We start from the raw sequence: 15,526 nt of genomic DNA on the forward strand, positions 1-15,526 counted from the left end.
GGGTGTCATAGACTGAAGTGTCCCCTCCCTCTTTTGTAAGTGGAAACCCTAGTCCCGCAGTATAACTGTGTTCAGAGATAGGGCCTTTAAAGAGGTAATTAAGGTTCTATGAGGTTATCAGAACAGGGCTCCGATCCACTATGACTGGTGTCGTCTGACTATATAAGATGGGGACGAGACATGGAGAGGTGTAGCCACGGAGGAAAGGTCACTCGAGGACACGCTGAGAAAGCAGTGTCTGCAAGGCAAGGAGAGTGGCCTCAGGAGACACCAAACTTGCTGACACCTTGATCTAGGACTTCCTGCCTCCAGCACTCTGAGAGAATACATCTCTGTTGCTTAAGTCACCCAGTCTGTGTTCTTGTGCTATGTCAGCCGTATACAGTGCAATTTATTTTTTGCAACAACCCAGTAAAGTAGGAAGATCACATAGCATTGAATGGGTGGCCTTAGAGTGAGTTTCTGTACCTCTCTGACTCTTCATCCCTCATCTCTCAGCTGGGACTCGTCAACGCTCATCATTTGGGATGTCATGAGGGTTAAACAAGTTAACACAGGTAAAGGGTCAGTAAGGAAGCAGAGGTCACTCACTTGCTACTGGACAAAAACCTCTTGTGGGTGGAGACCTTGCCATTTAGTTGTGTGGTCACAGCATCTGGAAGTTTCTGGCATATCACAGGCGCATCTTAGATGTGTGCTGATTTTTTTTTAATTGGGTGTAATTGCTTTACAATATTGTGTTGGTTTCCACGGTACAGTGAAGTGAATCAGCTATTGTTATTCTGTACAATGAAGTGAATCAGCTATTGTTATTCGGTCGCTAAGTCTCATCTGGCTGTGCATTCCCATGGACTGTAGTATACCAGGCTCCTTTGTCTTTTGGTATCTCCTGGAGTTTGCTCAAACTCCTGTCCATTGAGTCAGTGATGCTACCTAATCTTCTCATCCTTTTGCCATCCTCTTCTTCTACCCTCAGTCTTTCCCAGCATCAGGGTCTTTTCCAGTAAGTTGGCTCTTCATGTCAGGTGGCCAAACTATTGGAGCTTCAGCTTCAGCTCAGTCCTTCTGATGACTATTCAGGATTGATTTCCTCTAGGACTGACTGGTTTGATCTCCTTGCAGTCCAAAGGACTCTTAAGAGTCTTCTCCACGGTTCGAAAGCATCAGTTCTTAGGTATTCAGCCTTCTTTATGGTCCAACTCTCACATCCATACAAGACTCCTGGAAAAACCATTATCAGCTATGTGTATGCATACATCTCCTCCCTGCTGAACCTCCCTTCCACCACCATCCCACTCATCTAGGTGATCACAGAGTGCTGTGCTATACAGCAAGTTCCCACTAGCTGTCTCTTTTAGACATAGTAATGTGTGTATGTCAATCCTCATGTTGATGTAATCAATGGCATTTTAGGTCCCCATTTAAGAGCTGTGTTTGAAGCTTTCTTTCTGTACCAGATCCTGCAGGCATAGCTGTGAACCCTGCCATCACAGCCTCTACCTTCAAACTTATATTCCAGTGGAGGAAGAGAAACAGCAATTGATAAAAAACAAGGTTAATATGATTTCAGATCATTGGAAGTATTCTGATGGATATCAGTTGAGTGTTGTAATGAGAAATTGGCGGGGGATGCTACTTTGGAGAGAGTTTTGAAAAATTATCCAAAGAAGGGATTTTTACTCTGTTTTGTTTTGTTTGCTGATATAGGTGTGTTTTATTGATGACATAAATTCTTTAAGAGCTATTGCTCTTATGAAGTGATATTCCAAAATAGGAATAACTGTTAGTACAATCTTCTCTTGATTTATCTACTGTATCTATCTATCTGTCTATATATATGTACACACACACATGCATATACTGGTATAATACATTCCAGGAAAACTCAGTATCTCTTAAAAAACCATTGTACATGTAAAGCAGTCAGATTCTAGGCCTTGAAAGCTGTAAACAGGGTTTCCATCTATGGAAGTGTCCAGTGGGATGGTCTAAAGTTGTGAAGGATACCAGACCACCACTGGCTGTGCAGGAGAATCCCAGATATTTCAAGGTGTTTAGTCAAATTCTTATTAGTGGTTCAGATGGTTAAAAAAAATCTGCCTGCAATGTGAGAGACCCAGGTTCAATCCCTGGAGAAGGGAATGGCAACCCACTTCAGTATTCTTGCTGGGAGAACTCCAAGGACAGAGGAGCCTGGTAGGCTCCTGTCCAGGGGGTCACAAAGAGTCAGACACGACTGAGTGACTAACACTTTCATGTTCACTTTCGATCAAATTCTAATAAAACCTTACAGTCATTGTGATAAACAGTCCCTCCCACTCCCCAATTTCCAAAATAGCTTCTAAAAGGCAATATGGCCCCCGTTGTGAGCCAGAGTTTTGAGGGTCTGCAGCGGCCTCCTGATCTCCTAGCCAGTTGTTATTCTTGCTCTTGGGGTCTTTGACATTGTTAACCAGCCCTCCCTGGCTCCCGATTTTCTCTTGGCTTCCATGCCCACACCCCTTGGGGTTTTCCCCTCTTCTTCCCCCATCTCTGCTCATCTCATCTCTAGCTTCTTGCTCTCCACCTGCCCATCCATGTAGATACAACCTTGATCTCTTCTTTTTTCCTCTTCATGTTCTTCTTCGATGAAAACTTGAACACATCTTCCAGGCATCTCGCACCCAAAGTGCTGTTCTTATGCTTTTTAGCTGATTTTCCCAACTGCCACGTGGACCTAGTTAAGTGAGCTCCGAGTTAAACATGTCCAAAATCCAACTGGTCAACTTCCTCTAAAACTTCTTATTCCTTTTGTCATAGCTGTTGCATTCACAGCAACATCATCCACTCACACATCCTAGACATGGCAGCTGTCTTAACCTCTCTTTGTCACTCCCTGTTTTCTCAAGTTGGTTAATCTGTTTTCTCAAGTCTCAGGGAGTGATTGGAGCTGAATATTCTGGATCAAGTCCTGCAAAGATCAGATCACTGGGGATGAAAAACAGTGCCCCAGAAGAGACTACTCTTATCCCACCCTTCTGATCTTCAATTTTATTTTATTTTAAATTATGCACTAACCTAATTTTTCTAGACCTTGGGCATACTGCCCTGAGCTAATTTGTTTGCCCAAATTAATTACCAGCAGGTGGTGGCAGTCTCATTTTCATAGAATCCTTCTGTTTTGGAAGAGATGCCTTTTTCTTCAAACAGTCCGATTTAGGTACTTTGGCAGTGCAAAGGGTGTCTTGACATTTCCATAAAGACATTTAAATGTTACCCTCTCTAAAGAAACAGTTTTAGAATGTGAAATCTTTAATTTTTTTTCCCCAAAGAAGAAAAACATCACCAGCTTAATTATCTCTGTAAAATAACTTCCTCGTTTGCTCTTCATATTGCTAGTGGAAAAAGATGATGATACTGTTTTCAAAAAAACAAAAACAATTCTAGAGGTTTTCAAGAAATTTGCTTTTGATTTTCATCTGTATAAATAATACTGCAATTCAGAGGTCAAAGATGCTTATAGGGTTATGTGTTATCCTTGCAAGTTGATTTTTGAAAGATCTGCTGGAAGGGCAAATCGAGCAGAAAAATGCTGCTGGTGGTCTTTGCTCCATACTGAGAAGAAGGCAAAAGAGACTTAACTCTTTAGATGTGTAAGTTCTAAAAATTATGATAAAAAAATCAGATAATGTGAAATGTATCCTATTAACAGAACTTTAAGTGCCCAGGGCAGTATTGTTAACTACATACTCATTGTTGTATAGCAGAGCTCTGGAACATTTTCATTTTGCATAACTGAAACTCTATATCCATTCAGCTGCAACTCTCTGTTTCCGCTCTCCTCCACCCCAGCAACTATCATTCTCTTCTGCCCCTATGAGTCTGACTACTTTAGATTCCACATTTGAGTGGAATCATGAAGGGTTTTTCCTTCTGTGACTGGCTTATTCTACTTGGCACATGGCCTCAAGGTTCATCCATGTTATAACATATGATAGGATTTCCTTCTTTTTCAAGACGGAATAGTATTTCATTGTATGTATGTATTGTATCACGTGCATTTAGGTTGTTTCTGCCTCTTGGCTATTGTGAAGCGTGCCACAGTGAACATGGGAATGCAAATGTATCTGCAAGATCTTATTTTCAACTCTTTTGAATAAATAACTAGAAGTGAAGTTATAGATATATGGTAATTCTATTTTTCATTTTTGAGGGATATCTGTATTTTTTTGTGTTTTATATAGCAACTGCAGCCTTTTACATTCCCACTAACAGTGTATGAGAGTTCCCATTTCTCCACATCCTTGACAACACTTGTTATTTTCTGTTTTTGCTTTGTTTTCTTATGGCCAGCTTACCTGGGATGAGGTGATACTTCTTTGTGGTTTTGATTTTCACTTCCCTGATGATTAGTGATGTTGAACACCTTTATGTATACCTGTTGGTATACTTACACAGTTCACCAAAAACAATACCAACTGAATTAAAGACTTAAATCTAAGAACCTGGAACTATAAAACTCCTGAAAGAAAACTTAGGGGAAAACCTTCATAAAATTGATCTCGGCATTGATTTTTGGATATGACACCAAAAGTATAGGCACCAAAAGCAAAGATAAAGTAGGACTATATCAAACTGAATGCTTCTATCCAGCAAAGGAAACAATCAACAGAGTCAAAGGCAGACTTCAGAGTGGAAGAAACTGTTTGCACACTCTATCTTTAATAAATTGTTAATATCTAAAACTCTTGTAAAAAGAAAGATTTTCTGTTGAATCTAGATCAGAAATCTAAATTCGTGACTTGTGCTATAAGCGATCAGAGAGTAAAGATTCTGGACTTTCCAAGCCACATGTTTCTGTTGCAGCTACTCAATTTATTATTTTATGAAATCAGCCATAGACAATGTATATGTGGATGGGTGTGACTGTGTCTCAATAAAACTTCATGTATAAAAACAGGGATGAATTTGGCCTGTGGACCACAATTTGCTGATTCTTAATCTAGAGCTGGGTTTCTGCATCTGTCTCTTTCACTGTTAAGCTGGGCGAGTTTTTGTTGGGGGCTGTTCTGTGCATCATAGGATGGTTTGCAGGAGCCTGAGACCAGAAGCCAGAAGTGATCCCCTCCTCTGCACCCTTGTGACAACTCAAAATCTCTCCAAACATTGCCGGATATCTTCTGAGGGGCAAAATTGTGGTTGGTTGAGAACTCTGATCTAGATGATTAAAATAATCTGATAAAGGGTGATAGGAAATATTTCTGTGAAGCTACAAGAAACCTGAGAGAGAGAAGAATGGAAATCCATAGGGTATTTGTCTCAGAGAGGTCAAGGTCCCCTTAAAGGAGCCACTATCTCTGCTGAAAGATGGAAAACAATTCAAAAAGGACTGAAGTGGCAACTTACTTGAAAAGTGCTCCATAAATAATGCAAATATGAGCTTAACCTACTTTAGTGATAGGCACCAAAAACAGAACAATTCAACACATTAGCCTGTGCTAACAGGACCGGCTGGCTCTGAGCTGCTGGAAACGAGCTGGCGGTTCCAGTGCCCACTTGAGCAAGCGTTTATTTTTTCTGCTTATCTGAATTCAGAACCAACACAGGCAGAGTGATTTCTGAAAGTGCTCACATGTTTCTCTTTGTTTGGACAGGGCCAGACAAAAAAATGGCCTGGTTTCATCGCACATTGGCAGGAACACATGTTTTTAAAAGTTAAAAACAGCCTAACATTCGTGAGTGAATCTCAAAGAATGTTGTCTTCTTGTCCGTTAGAATAAACACCTGTTTTGCAAAAAAAGAGAGGAGGATCCATCTTTCTTGAAAAATCGTTGCTTTCTTTTTCTTCATTGCTGTTATTCTAACAGTGAAAAACTTTAAGCACAGAGTACCATATTATAATTTAGATATTTGTCATTTTAAATAAACAAAAAATCCACCCCACATTTCATCAGGAAGTTCAGTTAAGCCCTTGTTAGCTGAGCTTCATTCCTGACTTGAAAAACAAAGGAACTCATGGATCCTTTTCTTCTGGAATAAAACTCTCTCTAGCCAGGTCTGTTTTTCTAATTGATTGGAGGAAATATGGAGTCCACATCCTTGAAAGGAGCTGTTTGGCTGTTAAGTCCTGTACCTGGTGCTACCTCCTGCGTGATGGCAGCGGAGGCGTTCCATGACCTATGTCTCCAGGTCACAGTACCAGTGGACGGGACATAACGGGGTCATTTATGGATCATGGCAGTGGTTGGGCTCATGACAAAAAGTGGGAAGAACAGATTCTTCACAACCTTTCCGGAAATTTACATTTCAGTGTATCCCGAGAGGCCCAGCTCCTTCAGTCCCATCTATTTGTGCTTCACTTTCCCTGGAACACCCACTGCCTTGCTGGCAGGCTGCCCCAGTGTGCGTTTAGATGGTTCTGGTTTGACCTCAGATCTTTCCTTCTGTCCCTCAGGCTATCATGGCCTCTACTGTGAGGAGGAATATGACGAGTGTCTCTCCGCTCCGTGCCTGAATGCTGCCACCTGCAGGGACCTCGTCAACGGCTACGAGTGCGTGTGCCTGGCAGAGTACAAAGGTGAGCACCACGGGGTAGACGTGTGCCGCGTGGCTCTCCGTGACGTCATGGATTTCTCCACGCATGTGCGTAGACCTCTGACTGGAGCATGAAACTGTTATGAGTAAGAATCAAATGCTAGTAGTGGAATGATTTATGGGGGCCAGGGAGAGCAGTGCGCACGTCTCTGGTTTCTTCTTGATAAACTGAAGCATCGCTCTCCGGTCCTTTCCTTCTTCTTATCCTTCTTCTCTTCTCTCTTATGTAAAAAGCTGAGGATAAAAAGGAATGTGAAGTGGACTCTCAGGCTCAGGTCAGTGGATGCAGCCGTGGCACCAGGGTAGGAGGGTATCTACCCTGCAGTGCTCTCGGGGTGAGGAGACAGTGCTGCGCTTCTCAGTGGGAGGAGGCGGGTGGAGTCTCACACGCTGGCAGGAAAAATTCATTCTCGTTAAATGAGTCGTTAAAGGGGAGGCAAGTGTTAGTCCATTTGAGTGAACTTGTGTCAAAGTCACTCTGGAAAAAGGGCCGATGTTGATGAAGAGTTTATAACATTCTCAGGTGGTGTTGGTGGTAAAGACTCCTGTTAGTGCAGGAAACTCAAGAGACACAGGTTCAGTCCCTGGGTTGGGAAGATCCCCTGGAGAAGGACATGGCAACCCATTCTAGTATTCTTGCCTCCAGAATTCTTGCCATGGACAGAGGAGCCTGTTGGGCTACAGTCCATGGGTCATGAAGAGTTGGACACAACTGAGTGACTAACATTGTCACTTTTTTTTTTTTTTTAATAGCATCCAAACCTTGTTCTGCTTCCCTGGTGGCTCAGATGGTAAAGAATCTCCCTGCAGTGAGGGAGACCTGGGTTCCATCCCTGGGTCAGGAAGATACCCTGGAGAAGGAAATGGCCACCCATTCCAGTATTCTTGCCTAGAAAATTCCATGGACAGAGGAGCCTGGCGGGTTACAGTGGTCCATGGGTTTGCAAAGAGTTGGATATGACTCAACAGCTAACACACATACAAACCCTGTTCTAAGTCCTTACACGGGTAAACTCATAAAAAAGACCTGGGAGTAACTCAGGAGGACGTAGTGTCAGCCTTCATAAGCCCCTCCATCTTCCTGCCCCGTGGGCTCACTGGTCTCAGCCAGCACTGTGTCAGGGGCCTGGCCATCAGCTGCTCTGCATGTGTTTCTCTAAGCCATGACTTCAGCACTGGTGTAGACTTTTGTAATGCCTTTGAGGGCTCTATTTATATCCATTTCACTTAACCTTTTGCCCACACCACTGCCTGCTTGATAGCATTGATCTGCTAGTGACCTTGCTTTGTAGCTGACGTTGCTTCTCTTTGGATGGACCCACCTTTATTTAGAGGTCTTTCTGGTGAGCCTTGAAGGTTTGTAGGGCACATGGATGAACCTGATCTAGCCCCTGGGTGGAAGGGCTGAAGCTGGACCCCATCTTTGCTGTATGTTTGGCAGATCTGATGTTTTTGCCTGGAGAATCCAGGGATGGGGGAGCCTAGCTGGCTGCCATCTATGGGGTCGCACAGAGTCGGACACGACTGAAGCGACTTAGCAGCAGCAGCAACAGCAGCAGCATGATGCCCACTTATATAAGCTGAACTCTGCCAGCTCCCATGAGGACAGGTGTTCTAGCTTCATCCACATGGATTTAAGTTCTAGGTGGATCTGAGTATCAGGAAATAGGGCCTCCTCTAAAGTCTGGAAAGAATAAAAGAGCAGTGAACTTGGAGACCTAGGTAGCTCATCCTCACTGTGCCGTTGGCATACGGATGACCCTGGATAAACCTCTTCAACTGACTTGAGATTGAGAGATTTTGAGATTCTTCAATGACAGCATTAGTAGTGGCAGATGTGCTTCAAAAATTTAAATCCCAGAATTCTTTAGTTTATGATAGAATTTTATAGAGTAAGTTTCATCTTTATAAATGACAGAATTATTAATGGGGTGTACTCCGAATTTGCTTCTTGTGTTCCTGGCTTGGAAGCAGTGCTCATGATATCATGACCAGGAAATAAAAAGTGAAATTGTGTATGATGACCTGCGAGTGACTCCACATTCATGGACTGTGAGCTCGCTTTTTTTATTTTTTTAATCCATGTTTCTCAGAGGGTATTCCCAAATTTTGCTGCTTCCCTCAAGCCTTATATTAAATCACTCATTCACCTTCATGGAATGAAAAAGAGCTTATCATTTAGAGACATTTTTAAATTTCCCTAGTTTTCCACATCCTACAACAGTGGTTCTAAAACTTGAGCATGTGTTAGAATCTGCTGGTGAGCTGCCTAGAACATAGTCTTCTGGGCCCCAACCCTTGAGTTCCTGATTCAATATATCTGGGGTAGGGTCCAATGGTTTGAATTTCTGGTAAGTTCTCAGATGATACTGATATGCTGATTCTTGCTGCCCTTTGAAAAGCCCCACCCTACAAACTCATCTGCAATTACAACTGCTCAAATTTGATTGTCCTCCCTATTAACTGTCAAATGCTCCCCATTTTGCTCAAGGCTAATCCTTCCATATATGTTCCTCATTCTACCCCTTCTATTTTTCTGTGACTTTCCTCCATCAGTTACAGATGCCCTGCTGTGGATGACTCAAGAGTTGACTTGAGATGACTCAAGATCCTGGAGGGGATCTCAATTGCATTTGAGGATGTGGGTTTTCAAGAAAAGGGCGCAGTGCCAGGAGCCTGTATGTACCACAGGGTTAGGAGATAGGGTTCTGGGGAGAACAGAGGACTCAAAGACCAGCTGAGCCTTAAAGACCCCTCAGCTTATAGAGAGGAAATATGCACCATAGTGGGCTGCACGTGACAAAGGGCTCCCTATCTCATGGATCCTGGCTGTTCTTTAAGAGGACTGCTGGACTTCCTTGCTGGTCCAGTGGTTAAGAATCCACCTGCCAATGCAGGGGACTCAGGTTCCATCCCTGATCCGGGAAGGTTCCATATGTCATGGAGCAGCTAAGCCCATATGCCACAGCTACTGAAGCCCATGCAATCCAGAGCCTGAGGGCCCCAACCAGAGAAGCCACCACAGTGAGAGGCCCTCACACTGCAAACAGGTAGCAGTGTAGACCTGGTGCAACCAAAAATAAATAAACAAAATAAAATAATCTCTAATTAAAGTAAAAATAAGATTGCAGTTAGACTGAGCTGGTCCTTGTATGTACGTGTGAGTGTGTCTATGAGAAAGAGAAATAAAGACAATGGGCCTCTGCTCACACCTGGAGAACCTTGAAAAACACACACTGGGAGGCCTCTAACCCTCGTAGACAGGGCTGGTTTGACTGGCCTGTCCAGCACTGGAGGAGAATCTTCAGTATCATCTGTTTCATTGCCAACCTCAAGCCTGGCCAGTCCAGGGAGTCTGTACCGGCAACTCAATGAGGGGAAAAAAAAAAAAATCTAGGAAGGAAAAACAAAATTGCAGCAAAACCCACAACTCTAAACACTCAAAAAGGGAAGTGAAAAAAGTAAAGTATGCCCCTCAGAATTGAATTTAGGTCTGGAAAAGCAAAAGGAGGAACTATGTCATGATAGAAGTAAAAGTATGAGGAAATGGAAACCGTGAGTGAAAAGACATGAAATATGGAGAAAAGATCCAAGAGATAGTGTTTCATCTGAATGATGGATGGCTGGGGAAGAAGAACACACGGAAATAAAACCAGAAACAAACAGCTTCTAGAAGGAGAAGGCTATGAGATAAAACTGAAATTTTCACAGAGAATCGGCTTACAGAGTGCCAGAGGATTAATGAAGGAGATGATATATAATTTGTGATTTCCTGGTAGAGTTTCCAAATCCAAGAATACAGAGAATATTTTTTGCAAGATTCTCTATAGGGAGTACAAGTTACACACAAAAGAAAGGCAAATCAGCATTGAACTGCCCTTCTCTAAAATGAAGCTAAGGGCTTCCCCAGTGGTCCAGTCGTTAAGAATCTGCCTTAATGCAGGAGACATGGGTTCGATCCCTGGTCAGGGACCTAAGATCCCGCATGCCTCAGGGTAACTAAGCCCTCATTCTGCAACTACTGAGCCCATGTGCTCTGGAGCCCATGCCCCCCAACTAGAGAAGTCTGTGTGCTGTAATGAAGATCCTGTGTGCTGCAACAGGACCTGATGCCACAAAATAAATCAATATTTTAAAAAATAAAATGAGACTAAACAACAGTGAAGAGTGTTTTATATTTTTCAGAGAAAAAGTCTGGTAGTTAAAGGTTCATTTATGTTTGAGGGATAAAGAAAGACATTTTCTACACTTAAGGAACCCCATGTACCCTCTCTAAGAAAATTATTTTACAAGGTATACTCATCAAATTGGAACTAAATCAGAACAAAGATAACCAGATAGGGGACAATAGACAGTAAGAAGAAGGAGGTTGAGCAGACTTCTTTACTTGTGGTGATAAACCCAAATAGATGGCATTCATGTGATTGTAAATACCAGTTAATTTAGTGGTAAAGAAAAGTCTCTTGGAAGAATAGACATGCATACTGTATTAATTATTAATATTATTGCTGCATAGTGAATTATTGTAAGGTAGTGGCTTAACACAATACCCTTTTATTAGCTAACAACTTCCTAAGTTCAGGCATGGATTAATGGATTTCTTGTTCAAGGTCTGATATCCAAAGCTGGAATCAAGATATTGGCTGGGCTGAATGCTCATCTGAGGTTTAAATAGGGAAGGATCAGATTCAGATTCAAAGTCCCCTCAAGTTGTTGGTAGAATTCATATCCTTGTGGCTGGAGAATTGTTGACAGTTTCTTGAAAGTGATGAGAGAGAACCTCTGCTGTTTCAAGGCTCTTACTTCAAGAGAGGCCTGAACCCTCTTAAAGCTCTCACCTGGTTAGGGAAGGCCCACCCAAGGTTAACTCTAAGTCAACTGATTAGATTTTTCATCTTCAAACTTTCCTAACCATTGCTGAATGCCATTGGTTAGAAGTTCTCATTCAAGGGGAGGGAATTATACAAGGGTCTGACTCATTGAGGAGGGTCACCCTAGAGTGGTCACCATGTGAGTTGTGGGTGTTTGGGAATGATTGGAAGGCACATGGGTGTGTTAGAGATCTCATCTCAATGGGCAGATAAAGCGATTATTTCATTTTGATGTATTTACAGAGACCTTTAGGTTTGGCTTTAAACAGGCATGTAAACCTTAGCAAAGTAGCAATAAGTGAAAGAACTTCAAAACTTAAGAGTGATGGGCAGGTGTTGAGGTGTGGGGTAGAAGGGATTAAAAGAAAAGCAGAAGGGGCCAATTTATGCCCTCAATCCAGAGGAAGGTTACAAGACCCTGGACCTGTCTTTCCTGTCCCTCTTTGCAGACATTTTTCCCAACATGTATTTACATATGAGAAGTCTGTATAAACTTAGAAAACTATCAGATGAGTGAATATTAGTTCTTAACTAGCACTCACCTCTGCAGTTAGACCTTGGGTAAGTGATATGTTGAGGGGAAGATTGGTCCTTTAACTTCTTACTTTACATATGTGCTTTTTACATGGTTATTTCTAATCTTTTCTGTTTTTAAAAAGTGTAAATAAATGAATATAACTTCCTGAACAGAATGAGTGCAATAAGGTCAGGCAAGTATAGCTAAGAACATTTTGAAAAAAGAAGGCATTGAGGGGGAACTTCTGCCAGATGTTGAAACCCATTATAATGCTGCAGTTATTATTGCATTCTCATGTAATGGGTGTGAGAATGGACAGCTAACCAAAACTGAATAATGGCCTAGAAACCCTCATCTGTAATAATATATGACACTTAACAAAGAATTGCTATGAAATGGGAAGGGAATTCTTCCTTAAGAAATGGTGCTAAAAAAACTGAGTTGCTAGACAGAAAAGAAGAAATGTCCCTGCACACACTGCTAAATAAGTTCCGTGTGAATTAAAAAAACAAGTCTGACTCTTATTTGACTTTACATCCTCATCTGCTTACTTCCTCCTTTCTTCCTCTGTCTTTTACAATCAAATTTCCTTAGAGTTTGTGCAGACAACACCTCTATTTCCTTTAATTTTCTTTTCATGGCCCTTCGCAATTTGGATCTCATTCTGCTAAATGGATTTGTGGTTCATTCACTTAGTCCTGTCCAACTCTTTGTGACCCCATGGACTACAACCCTCCAGGCTTCCCTGTCCTTCACCATCTCCCGGAGCTTGCTCAAACTCATATCCATTGAGTCCATGATGCCATCCAACCATCTCATCTCTGTCACCCTCTTCTCCTCCTGCCCTCAATCTTTCCCAGCATCAGGGTGTTTTCCAATGAGTTGGCTGTTCGTATCAGGTGGCAAAAGTACTGGAGCTTCAGCTTCAGCATTAGTCCTTCTAGTGAATAAGCAGAGTTGATTTCCTTTAGGATTGACTGGTTTGATTTCCTTGCTGTCCAGTGACCTAATTAAAGACTGAAATCCCAAAGCTTCCAACTCCACATTTTTGCCCCATCACTCTGTGATCACAGGGTTCCTCATGAAACTCACCTGCTTTAGCCTCCACAGCCCTGTTCCTCTCTCCATCCCACCCCCAAGCCTAGTCTTCCCTCTGGTCTTTTGGAAAGAATCCTTGTCTTCTGGACACCATGGATGCAGGTTGTTTGCAGGCTTCACTTCTTGGCCCTTTCTCTCCTCCTCTTTGCCATCATCCTGTCCTGCGTCTGTATCCACTGACTGAAATACTGATCTCCGAACAGGCATGATTTCTCCTTCCTAAACTTTCAAAGCATTTTCTTGATATTTGGTATGACAGTTATGGTCAGCCTTGTAGTCAGCTCTTTCTGGCTCCAGACTTTCCTTTTCTTGACACTTAATTATAATCTCCTGAATGGCAGTGACTACACAGGCTTTTTTTTTTTTTTTTTTTGGTTGTTGTTAATTAATGTATTTTTTTGGCTATACTGTGTGGCATGTGGAACTTTCCCAACCCAGTATTGAACTCATGAAGAAGAGCAGAATCTTAACCACTGGACCACCAGGGAAGTCCCTCTTTTTTTTCTTTTCTTCTTCGTTTTTTTTAAACTTATCATCTGCTCTTGGTATGGTGGCTTACTCAAAGTAAACACTCCGTAGCTATCTGTACTTGAATGGAAACTACTGCTTAACACACTAGTAAAATACACCAAAGCAACTTGAGCTTTTTGCTCATAAGTTTCCACTGTGGATTATGGAATTGTTAGAAACAAAATACATGGAGGGACTCAGAGTGATCTCTTTTCAGATATACTGAAAAGCTGATACTTCTTTAAAACTAGTTCACAGCTAATTCACCATGGGACTTTGGTTAGCATTCATCAACCTTATGTTGCCAAAACATCAAGTTACAGACCCACATTATGCTGAATTATTATTTATAGAAGAACAAATTTAATGGTCAAGACTATACCCACTTGGAATTTTTGGTGACAGAAGTTAGAAAGAAAATACTTCAATTTTTAATAATGAAAATGTGATGATTATGAATAATGAAAATAATTTATGAAAATAAATAGTTATTTTTGATTTAGAAATTGTTAGCAAGTTTTACTAGTTTTACTTGATTTTTAAATTAATTTTGATTGGAGTAGAGTTGCTTTATAGCATGTTAGTACTGTACAGCTGAGTGAATCAGCCATACATATACATCTATCCCCCTTCCCTTTTGGATTTCCTTCCCATTTAGGTCACACAGTATATTAAGTAGAGTTCCCTGTGCTAAACCGTAGGCTTTCATTAGTTATCTATTTTACACATAGTGTCAGTAGTGTACTAGCCCTATTTAACATGGTGATATATTCCCTTATTACATCTGATGTGAGGCTACTATAATAATTCTGGAATGAACATATTTATTCATATAATTTTCATATTTTCTGGATTTGTTTTTTTGGAGGGATAGAGTCTCAGAAATAAGTTTATTGGGTTGTGAGTTTGATCACATTGTACCTGGTTGTTGATTTTTAAAGTCCAGAAAAGTGTGTAATTGAAAAGATGAAAACTCTTTCTTTGTTGGCTAGAATTATTTCCTCTGTGTAACCAGTGGACAAGAATTTCTGGATTGTATACCTAGCCATTCTCAAGTACTGTGATTGATAGAAAAATGGATAACTCAGGGTTTCTTCCTTTATCAGCTTATTGTTTAACCAGAAGAACAGACTGAGACTGGCACACACAAGAAATAATGAGGCGAAGGTCGAGGTGTCAGTTGTAATTTCTAAAACAGATTAGAAAAGGTTGAGCTCTGTGAGGTTGAAAAAGTTTTCTTGGAGGAAAACAGTTTGAATAAAGTAAGATGATGTCTTCAAATGAATAGGAAGTTCAAAGAACACTTCAAGCTAATTTTCTTTACCTGACTTAATTTTCTTAGAGATAAAATAAAGATTTTTCAGTTGTGAAAATATTAATCATGACCAAAAATTATGATGACAACAGAGGTTTATAATTGGAGCATGACTCTTTGAATTTTTGCTCATTTTAATTCTAAAATTAGCTGCTAGAAAGAGCACTGTTGAAATAAAGATCTCTTCCGAAACATTGCCGCTCCATGCCTTAATATAAAAAGTATGATTTTTTTATTAGTTTTGACTGATTTACGGTTTATTTTTGCTTGAGACTAAACATAAGTTGCGTAATAGTGCGTGCTGCGTCCCTTGCCAGTGGGTGATGCGTGCGTCATTCTACAGACTTAGTCTGAAGTGTGGACCTGGTTTTCCCTGACAGAATAGGGTGTTTCTGAGGCAGATTTGGAATGGTGTCTCACTCCTCTGGCAATCCTACCTGTGTATTGGCCAAAGTACACAGACTCTCGCCCCTCCTGGAAGGATAGGATTCTGGTAGTATAGCCATCATTTCTTCCCTGCTGTCTGATACAGCCTCTGCTCTAAAGGACCTCAGAGATACATGGGGGAATCAGACAGCAAAACACATAAGTGGTGATTTAACACTGAACTCTGGAATCATGGGATCTCCACATGCCCTCAAT

The 15,526-nt window shown here is 41.3% G+C and overlaps 1 protein-coding gene across 1 annotated transcript in view; it reads left to right on the plus strand.

Annotated features, from left to right (window-relative positions):
* The window catches only part of DNER (delta/notch like EGF repeat containing), a 390,912-nt gene that overhangs the window by 331,825 nt on the left and 43,561 nt on the right, over positions 1-15,526 (plus strand). Inside the window, exon 10 of the mRNA XM_040229375.1 lies at positions 6,434-6,556. Coding sequence (XP_040085309.1) covers positions 6,434-6,556 — 123 coding nt within the window. The remainder of the gene's footprint in view (positions 1-6,433; positions 6,557-15,526) is intronic.

The sequence above is a fragment of the Oryx dammah genome, unplaced genomic scaffold (assembly GCF_014754425.2).
Source record: "Oryx dammah isolate SB20612 unplaced genomic scaffold, SCBI_Odam_1.1 HiC_scaffold_27, whole genome shotgun sequence".
Classification (NCBI taxonomy): domain Eukaryota; kingdom Metazoa; phylum Chordata; class Mammalia; order Artiodactyla; family Bovidae; genus Oryx; species Oryx dammah.